Source organism: Protopterus annectens, chromosome 10.part0, assembly GCF_019279795.1.
Source record: "Protopterus annectens isolate FY-2018-M chromosome 10.part0, PAN1.0, whole genome shotgun sequence".
Lineage (NCBI taxonomy): Eukaryota > Metazoa > Chordata > Ceratodontiformes > Protopteridae > Protopterus > Protopterus annectens.
The window spans coordinates 1418055105-1418074889 of record NC_056744.1 but is presented as its reverse complement, the minus strand read 5'-3'; the positions used below and the strand labels follow the sequence as shown (position 1 = coordinate 1418074889).

At 37.7% G+C, this 19785-nt stretch overlaps 1 protein-coding gene across 1 annotated transcript in view; it reads left to right on the top strand.

Moving 5' to 3' along the window:
* Positions 1 to 19785, top strand: part of LOC122813623 (vitellogenin-like) — a 487128-nt gene that overhangs the window by 15284 nt on the left and 452059 nt on the right. The window contains exons 4-6 of the mRNA XM_044086038.1: positions 17625 to 17876; positions 18318 to 18479; positions 18573 to 18721. Coding sequence (XP_043941973.1) covers positions 17625 to 17876; positions 18318 to 18479; positions 18573 to 18721 — 563 coding nt within the window. The remainder of the gene's footprint in view (positions 1 to 17624; positions 17877 to 18317; positions 18480 to 18572; positions 18722 to 19785) is intronic.

Sequence of the window (19785 nt, the reverse complement as noted above, 5' to 3'; positions counted from 1 at the left end):
AGAAGCTCACAGCTTGGCTGCTCCAGTTCCCCTCATAGCCAGGCTTCATGACCTTTCTAATGGGACAAGACAGATTCTCTTGTCTTCCCATAAGCCATCCACCAGAAGATTACATCTTAGTAAGTGGAATAGATTTTCCATATGGGCCTCTAAGCAGAGCATTGATCCTTATCAAGCCCCTTTGATGTCCATTTTAGAATTCTTGACTATGACCCTTAATAAAAGAGCTGCAGCTGCTACAGTATGGGTCCAATTGGCTGCTATATGTAACTTTCATCTCAGAGTGGACGGGCTAAGCATAATGTCCCACAAGCTATCCAAGGCCTTTCTCAAAGGAACTTTTCATATGAGGCCTCCAGTGAAAACTGCTTATTCTCCTTGGAATCTAAACTTTATGCTATCTCATATAATTCTCCCCCCATTTGAACCAGCATCATCTTGTGACCTCAAATTCTTATCATGGAAAATCATATTTCTGGTGGCTATTACTTCTGCCCGCAGAGTGTCAGAACTTCAGGCCTTATCTACCACCCTCCTTATTTGATTTTTCATGCTGATAGAGTATCTCTCAGGACAAACCCCTCCTTTTTGTCCAAAGTTTGTTCAGAATCTAATATCAACCAAGTCATTGAGTTGCCAGTCTTCTTCCCTAATCATTCCAATAAACTAGAGTATATGCTGCACAAACTTGACATTCACAGACAGCTCAGATATTATTTGGACAGAACAAAAGATGTCAGAAAATCAGACCAGCTCTTTGCATCATTCTCTGAAGCCATAAAATGTAGACCAGTGGCTAAAACAATGCTTTCAAAATGGCTTTCTGATTGTATTACCTTTGTTTATTCAGCTGCTAATATGCCCTTACTACACAAGATTAAAGCTCATTCTACCAGGGTAGTCTCTACATCTTCTGCATTTCAAGCCAAATTGCCCCTTGATAACATTTGTGCTGCAGCAACTTGGTCTAAACCTAATACCTTTATCACTCATTACAAAGTTGATAAAGCCTCCAGGTACAGGGCTTCCTTTGGGTCTATGGTCCTGAAGAATGTATTCCTGTGAGCCACCCGAGACTGAGGGTGCTAGGGAAGCTACCCATCAGTGAAGAATGAATGACGAGATTGAACAACTTCACATTAAGAAGTTATGTACTCTCCATAATGTTCCATGTGAGGTGTTCCATCTCACCTTCATTCTTAGTCCCTCCCTCCATCCCCCACCTGGCTGATAGTTGACCTAGAGGCTGGTCTCATCCTGGTTATTCAATCCTTCTTCCTCTCTATGGAAGGGTAGTTCTCTTACATGGATATGGTACACGCAGCAAACAAGATCTGAGGTAATTCCAGCAGTGCATCATGGGATAAGGGGCTTTGTCTTGAGCTACTGGTAAACCTTGAGCTTTGCTAATGGCCGTGTCGGAGCTGATGGATCGGCTCCGAACACATCAGTGAAGAATGAAGGCGAGATGGAACAACTCACATAGAATGTTATGGTGAGTATGTAACTTCTTATTAGTATAACCCGATTGTCTTCCATAATAGAAAAGAACTCCTGTGAGAAAATAGTGGCAAGCTACATATAACGAAGAACCAAACACACTTAAAACCTAAGTGATATTTCAGTCACATGACTACTAAATGAATTAGTTAAACCAGTGAAATTGTGCAAAATCAGTTATGATAAAGTTCTTATCTTTTTTTTTTGGATGAAAGTACTTAACCCTAATAAAACTCTTTATTTATTTGTTTATTTATTTCCCTGCATTGTGGAATTCTTGAGAACTGGGTTGTGTGGCTTGTGGCACTGGTACATTTAGTTAATGGCATAATGGCACTAGAATCCTGAGTTAAACTCTTATAACCTGAAATAATCTAAAATGCTTTTACTCTTGCGAGCTCCTTAGATCTCAGAAAGAAGCTAGACAAGGATTACTAATTAAGCTTCTCTCATGGGTTTCTGTGGCTCTCTCCATTAGAATTTCATTAATGAACAATGAGTTATAAAGTGAACTTCTGCACTGAGTTCTGAGTAAGTGAAATAGTGAATTCTTGTAGTTAACAGATTAATGTTTGATCTTTTGAATTTGCTATTAAATGTTGTGTGTAGCATTCCTCTTATTCTTTTTTTTTAATTCTGTAGTTGGACATTTGCAACCAAGAAGCAAATTATGTTAGAATACATGAGAATACTGGAGAAATATTCTTGCTAGTACACATAGCACTGACTTGTTTGTTTTATAGTGCTATAATATTCAATACAAGTACAGTTGTCTAGTATTAAAATTATAGCAAATAACTCTGGGACCACTCACTTCAGAACCAATCCCCCTGTCCAAAATACACTCATGCAAATATACACACATACTCACTCACTCACACACACACACACACACACACACACACACACACACACACACACACACACTCAGATGGCAAGAAAATGAGTTTTGCACTTTATATGTATGGGAACTGTTTTTTTCAGGTTAGATATACTGGTAGCTTAGATTTAGACAGAGACAGCTAACCTTACAGTGTATAACTTTTACATTTTTTTAAATGAACTAGAAACTTTAGAAAAGAACATAAGTTATTCCACTGGCTATGCATATGTGTGTGTGTGGTGGGGGGTAAAGCAGGTTATTGTTTTTCATGGGTAACTGGAGCTGTCACATGATGAATATTCTCTGAAATAAGGTGCAGGTGTATTCAAAGCAGCAATCTAAAATTAGACTGGGACAGTATGATATGGGAGAATATTACCTGCTCTGCCAGATATTGCTACCTACTTAAAAACACAGTCCACATTCACACTACTGCTTCAGCTCTCCTATGGATCCTTTCACTTTTATTTTTCCCCAATTTCTAATTATTTTGCAAGCTGTGTTCGCAAACTTTAAGCAGAGGCTTGAAATGTTGACTTTTAATAACAACTGTACAAAAACAATAATGCACAGGGAGGGATAAGGTACAAAAGAACTACTTTGAAAGATTCCTCTCCTTCGTAGAATGTGTACATCAATCCAAGCTTGGCTCTATCACCTAGCAAAAGTGATGTACTCTCCTCCTTATTTAAGATATGCCCCACCAGTGCAGCCATTTGTATCATGGCTACAAAACAGTGCAACCTTCAGGAAATGGAATGTTTGAGGAAATAATATGTCTAACTTTAGCTGATGGGTGAAATCGAAGTGCAGTGTTCATTCTGTTTATAATATGTAGCTCTATCTGCTTGTCTATATTTTATATCTCTCTCTCTCTCTTTATTTTTGATATAACCAAATAAAATATTCATCCAAGAGACCACAAAAAACATCAGACTGAAAAATAATAAAATGTATTTGTCCTTTTAGTGCTTTTGTCTATCCATTAAAATAGGACTTCTTCAGAAGCCAAATAACAGTGCATTTAAATTTTAAATGACATTCATAAATGTACATAAGGATATTATGTGGCCCTCATCAATTAAACTCATCCTATTAACAAAGTATATGTAAATACTATTAGATTTCCCATCTCAGAGATCTTAGTTTTAAAACACTTTTTATACTAATGCAGTCGTTTTAAACCAGGGTTGTTATCAGCATTTAACTCCAGTTGCCATACCATTCTTTCTCTTCCAGCAGAGATTAAAAATCCCCTCCCCTTTGGTTAAATGCCACATAATCCAGTCCTGGAAACAAAATTTTGTTAAGCCTGTACACACAGGCATGTGCATTGTTCACATATTTTTAATTGTGTACAAATATTCATAAATCCACTTATATAAATATCTACTTGTTTTTCCAACATAGAAACAAAAGCATGTGGCAATATAAACAACAAATCTGCTATAACAAAAAATGTTTTTACAAGAACACTGTACTTATAATTCTAAGAATTATTGGACCCTCAGCTATGTATCTATAGTATTTACATATATTAAATGTGTACATACTTGCTGTTTTTCAAGTTTGAACTTGTCACATAATTATTATATGAATGTTTTCTTCATGTAACTCAAACATAGTTTTTAAATTCTTGACTCTCTTGCTAACAAATAGAGGTACCTGACTACTGTATTTGAAAGATCACTGTTATTATCCATAATAATGTTCCATTTAGACCTAACAATAGTTTTAATGGTACTGAAGTCAGTACTATAACAAATACAAATAGCTTTACTTTTATCTACTGCAGCATTTCTTTTTTTAAGGTAAAGAGGTACTAAACTATACAATGGGTTTATAACATTATCACAAACTTCCAAACTTGTCTGAAGCTGTTAATCTAGTTATTTTTATCACATTCTTCTTACCAAAAGCTGGGTAGTGACAGAGGGTAAATAACAGTTAACAAATGTCTCCTTTCTAAAAACTGCAATTTCCAATACACTTGAACAAATGTCTAACACAAAATCCTGAAAAGAAATTCTGTTTCTGTCCATCTTTGTTGTGAACTCTAAAAAAACTAAATAAAGTTTTCTAGGTGTCCTTCCATTTTATAAATTTACACTTATCATCACCTCATGCAAAAACTAAATCATTTATGCATTTCCCATACAATTTTATATATTTAAACTATTCAGTATTGTATAAATACGTTTATTCCCAGTTTATTAACAATAAGTCAGTAAAAGTAGAAGTCCAAACCACTCCCATTTCCGCACTTGTGATTTGTCTGTAATATTAAAAAAAGAAAGAAAGAAATTGTTTTTCAATACTACGTCAAAAAGTCAACATATTTTTTTTCATTCAACACCCTGAATATATATTATATATTAATATATATTAAGATATACTCTAACCAGTTTAACTGTAAGGTCTTGGGGGATATATGTGTACAAAGATTTCCCATCAGTTATTAAAGTACACTCATTCCCTTCTGTATTCCCATTCAAGAATTTACACAGTAAATCCCATGAGTCCCTTAAAAATACACTTCTTACTTATGCATCATATCCATAGTCATTGCTATGTCTTCAGTTTTGCAACCAGCAGAAGAAATCATGGGATGAAAATGAGGTTGTGTTACACATAAGTGGAATTTTAGTATCCCAAACAGAATAACCAAACATGTTTTTTTTTTCAATAGTCTTAAGATTAAACAAGTTTATGTTGATTAAATTATTTGAATATAAATTGACCAAAAAAAAGAATCAATTACATTTATAAGCTTGACTAATTTTACTTTCATCTACTAAGTCACAGAAAGAACTCACTGTCTAAAATCGTTAACACAGAATCCAAGTAGTGACTTTGTTCCATAATAATAATAATCCCCCCTTCATCTGGTTTCATACTTCAGAGAATGTTATCCTTACAAAAAAAAACTTAAAGCTTTACATTTTTTTGGATATAGCTAGTTAAAGAAATACACTAATAAAAGAAAACTGAGGAATTTAGTTACCTCCAGTAAGAATGAAAAATTACATCAAGATAGTTTGAATGAGTCTAGTACTTGGCAAATAGCTAACAGTCTTAACTGGCAATACCACTAAATATACTATTGCCACATATGGGAAAATAGATACATACCCATTACAAAATTAATAAAGAAATACAGATCTTAGATAATGAATTAAACGTGTACTAAATTACTTAATACACATTTAATTAGAGTGTTTCAAACAGAATTTGAAAAGGTAAAGCACAAGCACCACACAAACTGAATTGCAGAAAAATGAAGGAACCAAGCCAGAAATCAACTCAGTCATTTTATTTAGTGCTTTTGTCTCATTGTAGAAACTTCATCAGAATACTTACAATGCTACCCAACACATCCTCATGTACACTCATTAATTATCTAATTAATTACATCATATCCTCTTAAAGAGAGATACACACATATCATATCCTAACTACAGATAAAAACATAAATATACAATAATTTAAAGTTGCTAAATTCACATCCCATCCTCACTATATTTATTAAAACCATAAATAAAAAAACATATTTCCCATGTTTATTTTATGGCTAATGCTATGTTGAATATATACCATATTTACATACAAAAGCCATTTATAGCCAAACTGGAGGCTGAGCTCTCTCAACATAGTACTGGCACGGTCAGTATGGAGGAGAAGGTAATCACACACACCGCAAATCCAGTCTCACATAGACCTATCACAACAGCAAACCAAACACATAAACACACAAAAACATACTCGGAGGCTCTAAAAAAAATGCCCAAACAACATAGACCTCCAAAGCAGACATCCAAGCAACCGCTACCCCACAACAATACCCACATATCACATAGTTCACAAAGTCAGTGTGCCACACAGTCACAGCCCTTAAGGCTAAACAACACACCTAATACACTTGTAATAGGTGACTCTCTTGTCAGACACACTGACGTCCCTCTCACCAGGCTAAACAAGGAGAAGGTCACTGTAAGCTGCCTATCAGGTGCCAGGATCCGCCACATAACACAAGCACTCAGGTCACTCCAAAGCAAGTACAAATATGACTCCGTCATTGTCCATGCTGGTGTGAATGACCTGAGATGTACCTCCCTGGATTACATGAAAAGAGACATAGAGGAGCTCTCTGATCATGTAGCCCAGGCCGGTATGACCCTGACCTTGAGTAGCATCTTACCCTCACCAAGAATGATACCACAGTATAAAGACAAAATGATCAATTTCAACAATTGGCTAAAGTATTGGTGTCACTCAAAGGGGATCCAGTGTCTGTCACCTGGGATGACATGCTTGACAAGCCACGTTGCTTCACTAGGGACGACTTGCACCTCTCACCCCTGGGTTTTCGACTACTGGCCAAGGCTCTTGCCATCCCCATAGTGCCTTTTTTTTAGGCAAGGCTCAAAAGACAAACCCACCTCCTTAGACAACACAAGGAAAAAGAAACTAAGGGTAATGCTGCTCAACGCCAGAAGTCTAAACCTCAAGATGCATGCACTCGAGGCTCTCCTCAGTATGGAGAATATCGATATCTGTGCAGTAACAGAAACCTGGTTCAAGGCTCCCGAGAGCACCCCAGCACTACCAGGCTATACCTCATATCATGCTTTTCGGCCCCAAAGCTCGGACCGAACCACAAGAGGAGGGAGAGTATCCATATTCATCAAAGATACCCATACCTCCAGGCTAGTGGCACAGCACGAAGCATCTGAGACCATCCATGTGCAACTAACAGTGGGCAAAACTGCCTTCCAGTTTGTAGCCTGCTACGGACCACCCTCCCAAACTCAGGAACCCCACTCAGCTTTCCTGAAGACACTGGAGAATATAAAAGTCTCTCCAAACACCATTATATTGGGTGACTTTACCCAAACATAGACTGGGAGCACTACTCAAGCCCCAACACCCTAGCCCAACGGTTCCTAGAATTTATAAACTCAAATGCTATGGAACAACTGGTCACCACTCCCACAAGAGGGGAAAACATATTGGACCTGATCATCACCAACATGGGGACTCTATGTTCCATACCAGAGGTATACCCCTCATTGGTAAGATCTGACCATAAATTAATCACTATGGACATCCATATCCCATCCCCACCCCCTGCAAAGGAAACCACGGTCAAAAACTTCTCAAAAGCAAACTTCCCACTTCTTAAACCGAGGTGGAATCCTTCAAAGCCCCAGGGCCAGTGGAAAATACGGCCCAAACTGCAGAATCCTTTACAAACACATTCTATGGATACCTACAGGAATGCATGGATCGTGCTATCCCAAATAAAACCAAGACACACTCCTCCAAAGGCAGGAGACCTGTCTGGTGGACCCCAGCCATAAATAAGCTGTACAACAGAAGGAGGAAGCTACTACATGATAGAGCAAAATCCCTGAAAGGGAAGGCAACTCTGATCAGTACTAGCAAGAAACTATGATCCATCATAAAATCATCTAAGCCTAGCTTCGAAAGTAAAATTGCACAAAACGCTAAAGATAATCACAAGGCCTTCTTTAGTTATGTCAGAAACATGGGTGGAAACTCCCAGATATGCTCTGAGTTAGTGCAAAATGACAAAAAATACACTGAACCCACAGACATTGCCAACATCCTGGCAGACAGGTTCAGTGCAAACTTCTCTCCCCCCCCCCCTAAATGAACAAATGACTATCTCAACAGAGTGTAGCCTCCCCGACATCACAGATGCACAAGTGAGAGCTGCCCTCTCTAAAGCATAAAACACAGCATCAGTGGGACCGGACGGTGTCCCGGGCTGCGTTTTACATGAGCTCCAAGAAGAACTGAACCCTCACTTAAAATCACTGTTCAGTCTCAGCCTTACAACAGGATATGTACCCAAAGAATGACGTACAGCAACAGTGGCCCCACTCCATAAAGGTGGTGCCACAACAGACCCCGGAAACTATCGCCCTAAAAGCCTAACTAGCCTGGTCTGCAAAGTTATGGAGCGTATCATCATGGAACTCATAAACAAAGACATTGGGAACCTCCAAACACTGGATCCTACCCAATTCGGCTTTGTTAAGGGCAGATCTTGCCTCTTAAACTTGGTTGATTTCTTTGAAACAGTCACCAAGGCCATAGACGAAGGGAAGGTAGTCCACACAGCCTATTTTGACCTTGCAAAAGCCTTCGACACAATACCCCACTTGGGCATCATAAATAAGCTCACCAGCTTAAATATCAACCCCTATGTCACAAGATGGGTTGCAAACTGGCTTAGGGATAGAACTCACATGGTCAGAATTGCAGGTGCCATGTCAGACTCTAAACCAGTTACAAGTGGCATCCCACAAGGCTCAGACCTGGGACCTCTCTTGTTAAGTATATATTTCTCTGAGGTACAGGCTAACACAGGAGGACTATGGCTGACAAAGTTTGCAGATGACTGCAAACTGGGGGCCATAATCAACTCGCCGGCTGACACAAGCATCCTCCATAAAGGTCTCACAGAGACGGATAACTGGTGCCAGAGCCATGGCCTAAAGCTAAATGCCAAAAAGTGCATAGTCATCCCCTTTGGGAAAAACAAAGTGCCCACAAATTACCACATAAGTGATAATCCATTAAGTATGGAAGAAGTAATTAGGGATTTGGGGACCCAAGTAGATTTCAATCTCTCCTTTGACAATCACATTGCCAAAGTGGTTAGAAAGACATTCTGTATAGCCTACCTTATCACAAAGGGGTTCACATCTAGATCAAGAGAGGTCATTGTGCCCCTCTACTCATCACTCATCAGGCCCATAATTGAATACAATGCCCCATTTGGGATGTACCTTACCCGACACCTGCTGCAACTAGAAAGACCCCAAAAGTACCTCACCAAGAGAATCAAGGGACTCAAACAGATGCCCTACGCAGTTAGGCTAAAGAAACTCCAGCTCTACTCAGTTGCTTACCACCTACTCCCAGGCGATCTGTGCCTGACGTATAAAGCCATGTCCAACCCAGAATTAATGGACCTGCTCCACCTCAAGAAATCCAAATCCATCAGAGCTACACGCTCCAGTGACTTAAACCTCAGCACAGAAATAAATAGAACATACTGGAGGGACAAATTCATATCCCAGAGTCTCCCCTCACTCTGGAACAAAATCCCAATCCATGTTAGACAGAGCCGCTCAATGACCCTCTTCAAGAAGAATCTTGACGTTTGGATGGGAGATCGTAAATTTACCCCTGGGATCTCTTCTGTGTCACTGCTAGACAGAGGCATGGTAAACTAACCTTAAATGGGCTATCTTCTGTGACCTACTATACAGAGGCACAGTCAACTAATCTAAAAAGGGTGGCAAAAGCCAAACACACTCTGGCTAGGCTTGTAAATGCCCTAGGGCAGATAGCCTAGTATTAACCTATGAACCTATGAATTCAGCTTTCAATCTTGAAATTGAGCTTATAGAGATGGCACTATTTAAGCCAGAGTACTCTGAGGCATTAGCCCTTATCTGCCACCTGAGCTCCTTTAATTCCTTAAGGGGACCCCCTCTCTCCCATAGTGTGACCTGGTCAATAATAATAAACTTAAGACTATGCCCATCATAAGATACTATATGTGTTCTTAAGAATTTTTAGAACAAATTGAGAGGTTTTGAAGGCCATGTTGGTCAAAAGAGGGTATCCCAAACATTTTGTAGCCACTATATTACAAGGAGTGGTCCAAAAAAGGAATAGTGGACATCTTCTCTCACTTCTGGGGACAGGATGAGGACTACAAGGGGGAGATAGCCGAGATGAGGGGACTAGTTATAATAAATCTGCTATATTCAGTTATAACAATCAGTTTCAAAATATCACAGATATAATAAAACATAATAAAACATAACTGGAATGTTTTTAGTATAGAGCAAGCCCACCTTCAATTGGTGTATGTATCTCCCAAGATTGTATATAAGAAGGATGTCAGCATAAAAAATATGTTAGAAAGATCAAAAAATGATAATAGGGAAATGGGTGGCATGACAAAATGTGTCTTTTGTCTACAATGAAAATATATAGTCCCAGAGACTCCCCATGCTTTGGAACAGGATTCCAATCTACATTAGGCAGAGCCCCTTACTAACACTCTTCAAGAGAAACCTTGACAAGTGGATGAAAAATAGAAAATTTATCTTGGGGATCACTGCAGTGGCTCTGCTGGAAAGAGACACAGGAAACTAATGACTCTGCTAGACCGAGGCATAGGGAACTAATCTAAGGGGCCAACACATTCTGGCTAGGCTTATAGATGCCCTCGGGCAGATAGTCTAGTACTTACCTATGAACCTATGATCGAGTCCAAGGAGGTAGATATACCTAATTATGGTAACTATATAATACAGAAGAAATACACGTGTAGTAGTAGTAAGGCTGTGGTATGTTTAGGCCTAGGTTCCATGTGCCCCAGTTTCTACATTGGGAAGACTATCAATGCCTTTAGGAGCAGAGTCTACCAACACAGATATGACATCCAGAAAAAATATAAAAAAAATGCTTTAGCTGCACATATAGCATTTAATGATGGGCATAGTTTTAAGTTTATTATTATTGACCAGATCACACTAGGGGAGAGAGGGGGTCCCCTTAATGATTATTTGGAATCAAAAGACTCAGGTGGCAGATAAGGGCTAATGCCTCAGAGAACCCTGGCTTAAATAGTGCCATCTCTATAAGCTTGATTTCAAGATTGAAAGCTGAATTTTGTATGTAAATATGGTATATATTCAAAATAACATTAACCATAAAAGAAACATGGGCAATATGTTTTTTATTTATGGTTTTAATAAATATAGTGAGGATGGGATGTAAATTTATGCAACTTTAAATGACTGTATATTTATGTTTTTATCTGTAGTTAGGATATGATGTGTGTATCCCTCTTTAAGAGGATATGATATAATATGATATAATTAATTAGATAATTAATGAGTGTATATGAGGATGTGTTGGGTAGCATTGTGTGTGTGTGTGTGTGTGTGTGTGTGTGTGTGTGTGTGTGTGTGTGTGTGTGTGTGTGTGTGTGTGTGTGTGTGTGTGTGTGTGTGTGTGTGTGTGTGTGTGTGTGTGTGTGTGTGTGTGTGTGTGTGTGCACATATGTTTCTATATATTAAGTACTGATGTTATTTTTGATGACCATATAGGATCACTAAGAACAGAAGGCATTTTTTTCAGGGATGACTGAACCATGAATAATTCAAATGAATTACTCAGTAATAACCCATGTAAGAGAAGTTAAGGTCTTTCAGGCCCATGTCTTTTGCTTTGAAGTTCAGCAGTCTAATTAAAATTATTGACCAGCCAGAGCAGTATATCAGCCTGTCTGTTTATCTCTTAATGTCTTTATCAGCTGATCAGACTTAGTATCTACTTGCCTGCTTCCAGTTTTGTATGAGGTTGCTCATAATCTGCTTGACTTGATTAGAGAAGGCTACTATCTGGTTGAAGTACAAACCAGAACAGTTAAAGTCTAATACCATGTCAGTGCCTTCAATACCATGACTAAAATATTTTACATGAACTAGCTGAGAATGCATTGTGCAAAATAATAGAAATATGTTTCTTTGTCAGCAATTCTGCAACGTTCCAGTACAATAACTTTCTCTAGGAATGCATAATACAAGATGTAAAGGAAAAAATAAAAGTAGCACAATATCATTTTCACATTATTCTTACTACTGTTTCTGCAACATGATCACATATGGTCAATATAAAAGATGCCCAAGTCCAAAGCCTTGAGTAACTCCTCTTTGGAGCTCTGCAGCTACTTACATATTGGCTTTAGTCTGTCAGGTGGTTTGAAAACAATCCCAATCAGACACTGTTTTTTCTTTTTTTACAATTTTTCCCTAGTGTCTGCTCACCATCAGACTATCCCGCGTCTATATCAGAAGATCGAACGCTAAAAATAGTGAACATTTGTCAATCAAACTTAAAAGCGCAAAACCTTAAAACGTTGAAGGAACAGATCAGCTAATTTTTTCCCAGGGAAAAAATTCACTAATCCAAAAAGAAAAAAACAAAGTACAGGCAAAATAAAGTGGAAGACTTTGCCCTCACACCCCCTGATGTGTGTGCCACCCACACACCCCCAGCTTAAATATACCAACTCGAGAGATTGAGATTGCACCACAGTGGAGAAAACATCAAAGTCCAGAGAACAGCCCATCAATTTTTTTTCCTGGGAAAAAAATCGATGTTCCGTGCTTTCGACATTTTCAGGTTTCATGTTTTAAAGTTTGATATAAGACCATTTGCTAATTTAAGCATTCGCTATTCTGATAGGAACCCAGTATTTCTTGGTCTGTCAGCCTATTCATTCCCTCACTGGATGAAAGCCAACTTAGTGGTGTCATCATTAATGCAGCCATTAGAGGTGGTTGAAAGCTTTTGCTGTTTTCTCCATTGCTAACTACATATTGGGGTGGGGAATACAATGGGCTGTCCTCAGAGGGGTGTCCACTCACATCTGCAAGGGCATTTCCTCCAAGCAGGTCTGCTCCTCCCCAGTGACAAGAGAGGTTGTCTCTCCCACCTCCATCTATGAGAAAGCACTGTCCTGTCTCCTTCTGAGTATAAACAAACTCCACCTGGGAGAGGTGCATGGTTGATGTCTCTTCACTCCGCCCCCTCCCTGCCTGGCTCCTGCAGTGCCAGGGCTGCTAATTGAACTCTGGTGAACTGGATGGTAGTCAGGACTCCATCCAGGACCCTTGAATATCACTGTTTGTCTGGGCATTCTAGTATATGATCTGTCACATTTTCTGATCTGTTTAAAGGCCAAAGCTTCCACATGCTGTAGAGCTCTATAGACTACATACTTTTCAAAGTATCTGTTTAATTGCTTATCTAAAATGCTTTTTAGTATTATGGCCAAGAGAGTGTAATAAGAATGGTTTACAGTTGTTAAACTTGCTAGGGCAACCACTATGGAATTTCCTATTATTCCTTCCATCCACACTGATCAATAATTTATTAGTGATGTGGGTTCATAGGTTCATAGGTAGGTACTAGGCTATTGGCCCTGGGGTCTATACAAGCCCAGCCAAAAAGCTACCCTAACTTTTGCCACCCAAGAAAATTATTTTCCTGTGCCACTGTCAAGCAGAGCCACAGAAGTGATCCTTGGGGTGAATTTCCTATTTCCCATCCAATCAAGATTTTTCTTGAAGAGTGCTAATGAGGAGCTTTGTTTGATATAGATAGGTAGTTTATTCCAGAGTATGGGAAGTCTCTGGGACAGGAATCTATCCCTCCAGCATATTCTGTTTATTGTGGTGACAAGGTTTAGGTCCCTAGAGAGTGTATCCCCAGTTTGCCTTCTTTAGTTCCTGATCAATCACAGAGGATGATATTCAGTCTATAAAGCTAGACATCCTAGATGCATACTTCTTATTGCTGTATGTTAATGAAAAGTCTCTTCAGAAAATAAATAAAAAATAAATAATGGAGTGAAGCGCTTTGAATTTTAACAGAGATTGCAGACACTGTCACTACATTATATTAAAATTACATTTGTTAAAAGCAGCTTATGTAGGGTCTTTCTCACTACTAATGACCTTGTAAAACTGGAATTGTTTCACTTTGATATGTGTAACATTTAAGATGTATAAAACACCATGGGCCTAAGTTGAAGGTACCAGGGCTTTTCTTGAAAAAGACAGAGGAATTTTTTTTCCTATACAGGTTTTGATATTGTGGCATAAATTACTGCTTCTTATTAATTTGGCCAAATCACTTAATGTTTTAAAACAATGCTGGATGCAGATGTGGGCAATTATAAATATATTTAAGGAACTATGGGCTCACAATGACTTAAGTGTTTAAACCAGTGAAGCAGCTTTGAATCTATGAAAGAAGAAGGTAATGGTTATTGAAGAACTTCAGGGGTTGTTCCAGAGTGTAGCACTTTGTGGGATATTTACATCACAGACTAAAATAAGCCTAAAGACAGATGACACTAGAAATGACAGGATGAAATGAAATGAGAGGTAAAGTCTAAAGACTAGCCAAGCATCCTGTGAAGTAAGATCTGGAGAGGTTCAAGTCTTTAATGTGTAAACCCTACCTATGATACAAGAACCTGTGAACTGAGATGCCTGTCACTGTAGAACTGAACCATTTTGTCTGAACTGAAAATGCTGCAGCAGAAGTGAACAAGATGCTGAGTTGTACATAGGCACAAATCGGATCAAGAAATAAGTTTACCATTCTGCAGATCACTGGTTTTGCCACAACTGGAATACCTTTCAAAGGTCTGTTGACCTTTTGGTGATAAGGAATTAAAAGTAATTAAGTTGTTGCAAATAAAAAATAAAAATAAATAAATAAAAAACAAGAATGTTGAGACAACTTTGTGGAACTGGACTTGTTCACCCTGTTGTACAGAATATTAAAAGGAACATGAGGTAAGTACATAAAATAGTGTAGGGGTAGTCTGGAGAAGTAAACTTGAAGGGAAAGGAAAAAGATGAACAGTGGGTGTAGCTACCAGACTGAAAGGACAAACTCCAGTTTCAACCAAATAAAAACATATTCATACACCATGTAGTAGATGAATAGGCTCTGCTCTTAGATGACAAGTAGGACTGTAGGAAGGGAAAGGTAGCTAGCTGAAAGGCTAAGGCAGTACATTGTTAGTTTACTCAAAAGGGCAGACCAGACAGGCAAACTTGCCTTTTGTGTTATTTTCTCCAAGTCTTTTTGGTTTCAAATACCATGATGGGACTGGACCCCACTCCTAAGTCAGAGTATGATTTAAGCTAATGAAATTAGTATTGTATCAGTCTTTGATGCTAGCCAAACATGCCCCTCTCACTGATGACATACTTTTGTAATTCATATGGAATAACATATATTGGTAGTATATCTGACTAGGACTGCAATACTTTTTTCACATTAGGCATATACATTGTAATGCAATTCTTTGTTACTACCTGTTTTGTAACAGACAGTTATTAGATTTTGTGACTAGTAGTAGGTGCTCATCTGGTGGTTGCCTGTGGAGCAAAGAGTTCTTTGGTAGAGAAGTGGTGAATTATGTTGCTGATGTTAGGGCATTTATCTGACTTGCAGATTCGCTTGTGTGTTGTGACTAACTGAGAGAAGGTTAGGGTATGTCGTAGTTCAGTCCACTGAAGTTGCTTAAGAGCTAAGCATTGGTGTGCTCTGTATAAGATATTAGTAGCAGATTTTGCTATTTTATTGAATTACTGTCCAAGTGGGTTGGATTGGGCTTGCAGATTTGTAAAAATGGGAGCACCTTATAGAATGTTGGGAAAATAAGCAAGGTGTGGCAATTGTTTTCCTGGTGTCATCTATAAGGTATGGGTTTGTCGTGCAGGGGGTACCAAGTGTTTTTTTCTTTTTTTTTAACTGTTTGTTTTAGATGAAAGTGAAATTTCAAATTTTGATCAATTTTGCTCCCTATAAGTTTTTTGTGGGTTACTAGTCCAATTTTAATATAGCTGGAAAAGGTTATGTTGAAAAGATTCTTCTGGTCAGATAATTACTTGGTGGTAAATAGAACTAGTTAAGATTTTGAGGGTTTTGGAGCAACTGTGAGTCATGGGTTTGACTTGCAATAGATAGAAGGGATTCTGGGGTTATAACAGAATAGACAAACTGGTAACCAAACACAACTGTACCAAAAAAATGACTGGAGAACAGCGAACCAAACCAAACTTTAATGATAAAAACTGATGGTAAAACGAGATGAAATGTTAATCTAGGTTTCGTCCCAGCCTTAAGGACTTCATCAGAACAATAATACATGCCTGAACATTCCCTTAAATACCCCCACCCATTAACCAATTATTCAATAATAAACTTGAAAACTTGAAAACTTAAAGCAACATTACTAATTCATTTGAAATATTTAAAATACTACTACAGACAACAATTAAACACATAAAACATTATATTATAAACTCTAACTTATGCTATTTTTTACCTAAAATGTGTTTTAATTTTAGTATAGGAGCAATGCTAACACTATCATTTATACCAGGAAAATTTGGGGCATCTAACCTTAGTTGCCATTTTAGTTCATAGATATGTAAATGTGCATCTAATGTCCTTCCCTAGATGTCTTGATTGATCTGTTGAATTATACAGAATTTAAAACTGTGTCATGAAAATTGCCCAATATGTCTAACAAGGGCATTGGTCATTCTAAAGTGTCTAATGTCCAGTAAATGCTTGTTCACTCGCTCCCTAAAATGCCTACAAGTTTTTCCTATGTAAAACACAGGACATGCTTCACATTTAGCTGTTCTCCAGTCATTTTTTTGTTATAATAGAATAGCACGAACAGAACATAGAACAGAGAGACATCTACTTTATATCTCTGCATTCTTAGAATATTACTTATCAATTATTTTATTGTCTCCCAATTGTATATATAAACAGAGTATAAAGGATTAGTCCAGATAAAATTACTTTAGCTAGCAGATCTAGAAGGCTGTCTCTCTGATAATCTCCCTGTGGGAAGAATAAAGACCCCTTGTTAAAGTTTCCAGTAGTTTATTCAGTTAAGCAGGTAGATTCTGGTGTTCTTACAAGAGGTATCAGAGACAGAGTCTCCTAGATCTACTAGCTAAAGGGATCCTTTATACTCTCATTTAGAACAAGAACACCATAATTTCAGCCACATATGAAACGCTTCAGTCACTCTGCCATCTAATTCTTTCTTAGGTACTTTATATAAAGGTATTTTCAGTAAAGACCAGAAATACAGATTGTGTAGTAGTTCTACCCCTGGATCTTCAAAATGTGCAGTTTGGCACTTCAGTCAGCTAGTTTTGTAAAGAAGACATACAAAAGACATACCCCCATCCTTTTCTGATTATCTTTACTGTCATTTTAATACATCCACCCAAACTGCCATGAATACCTATTTATCTATCTATGTATATATGTATGCATCTATCTATTTATTTGTCTCATATAAGGCTGTCTGTCTGTTTTCTGTCTATATATACACACACATATATATATATATATATATATATATATATATATATATATATAAAAACAGGAGGCTAATATATAGAAAATATTTGTAGTTACAATGTTTTAAATATGCTTATCAAACTAATTGTAAATATTAGCTGTTTTTTTTTTTTAAATATTACTGTAAACATATAGTCTTCCAATGCAAAACACTGCGTAACATCACAAGAGAAATGCTCAGAAAACTCCAACAATTATGCTTTTATTTTAGATACAGAGCCCCAGCCTTGGAGAATATAATGGCATCTGGCCCACGTCTGTATTTCACAGTGCTCCTAAGCTATCCCAAGCCTTGGCTCATCAGCTTACTGAACCAGTCAAGTTTGAATACAGTAAAGGTCGTGTTGGAAATGTTTTCACAGCTCAGAATGTTTCTGACACTGTTGCTAATGTTCAGAGAGGAATTGTATCAATGTTCCAAATCACTGTAAAGAAAGGCCATAATGTGTATGACGTGCAAGAGGTAAGTCTTTGATAATGCAGCTGTCTGGAATATGATGTGATGGTGTCTATATATCTATGAACATTGTGTTGCAGTTACCAGAAAGCACATTTATGAATGTAATGTAGTTTTACCAGTCTCAGTAATTGTAACTATTCTGGACAAACAAAGTATTTAACATGGGATTTAGAATTTACTTATGGAATGTAGCTAAATTTGCCAGAATGTTACCAGGAGATATTTACTATTTTGGCATGCAGCTCAGTCATATGTAGAGTTTTCACAAACCTTCGGTAAATGTGTGTTCAGGGCAATTGTGTTTTAAACTTTAATTTAGTTGGAGCCATGCTTTTTATGATGTGTGATGTTTTTAAATTAATTTAAGTGAACTTAACTGAGTTCTGTAGTATTTATTTCTGCAACAAAAGAGCAGTTATTTCTACTGTTTGTTGTACTTTCTAGGCTGGTATTGAAGGAGTCTGCCAGTCAAACTACCTTATTCAAGAAGGTAGAAAATCAAGTAAGATCACAGTAACCAAGTCGAGGGATTTTAATTCTTGCCAAGAAACAAATTCAAAATCCACAGGAATGGCTTATACTGAATCATGTGTTGCATGTCAGCAGGTAAAACATTTTACATCAAACTGCATTAAAATAAACTGTAAAATAAATTGTACAAAATAGACACAGATTTCAATATTTTTGTTTTCATTTTAGATGAACAAAAACCTACAAGGAAATATTATCTATACATATACATTGAAGCATAAAGATGGTGGTAGTCTCATCACTGAAGGAAGAAGTCAAGCCATATACCGGTATACACCTTTTGGTGAACAAAGTGGAGCAGCCATTACTGAGGCTAGGTAAATTTAAACCTTACACTTCAGCAAAAGTATGCAGACCATTTAAATGTTTCAAAATACATTTACTTTTGCTCCTGTTTTCATAAGAGTTTTGCTAGATGCAGATAATACTAGAAGCATCTGTAGCCCCTGCTGTGACAAAAGAGAACACATTCTCCCTTGTGTAAAATTGTCCTGTATATTTTGTACTTCTGCACGGTGCTATCAAATGTAGTATATGAACTTCATACAATAGTTTCACTAATTTCAAAATGAAATTGATGTACAAATCTCTAAATGCTTTTTATATGCATGTATTGATTAAAATAAACTGGCTCTGGTACAGCCAGCTTTTTCTATTCAGATTTCTATTGTATTTTGCTTATAGTCTATGAAATACGTTTAAATAAACTAGTCCTGTAAAATATATAAAAATATTATCAGAAATGGAATGCAGAAACATGCAATAATCAGTAAACAGTAAAAATGTGATAATTAAAATAATAAGAGTACCAGCAAAAGAAAGTCGCTAAATGTATGGTTACTAGCATTAACGGGCACTCATAAAATCGTCTAAGGCCAGCTTCGAGAGAAAAATTGCACAGGACACTAAGGATAATCACAAGGCTTTCTTTAGTTATGTTAGGAACCTGGGTGGGAATTCCCAGATATGCTCAGAATTAGTCCAAAATGACAAAAAATACACTGAATCCACAGACATTGCCAACATCCTAGCTGACAGGTTCAGCGCAAACTCCCCCCCCCCACCAAAAGGGCAAATATCTTTCCCAGCAGAGTGCTGCCCCCCTGACATCTCAGATGCTCAGGTAAGAGCCGCCCTCTCCAAAACAAAAAACATAGCATCAATGGGACCAGACGGTGTCCCGGGCTGCGTCCTACATGAACTCCAAGAAGAGCTAAACCCAAACATAAAACTACTGTTCAATCTCAGCCTTACTACAGGATATGTACCCAAAGAGTGGCGTACAGCAATGGTGGTCCCTCTCCACAAAGGTGGTGCCTCAACGGATCCTGGAAACTATCGCCCCATAAGCCTGACTAACTTGGTCTGCAAAGCTATGGAA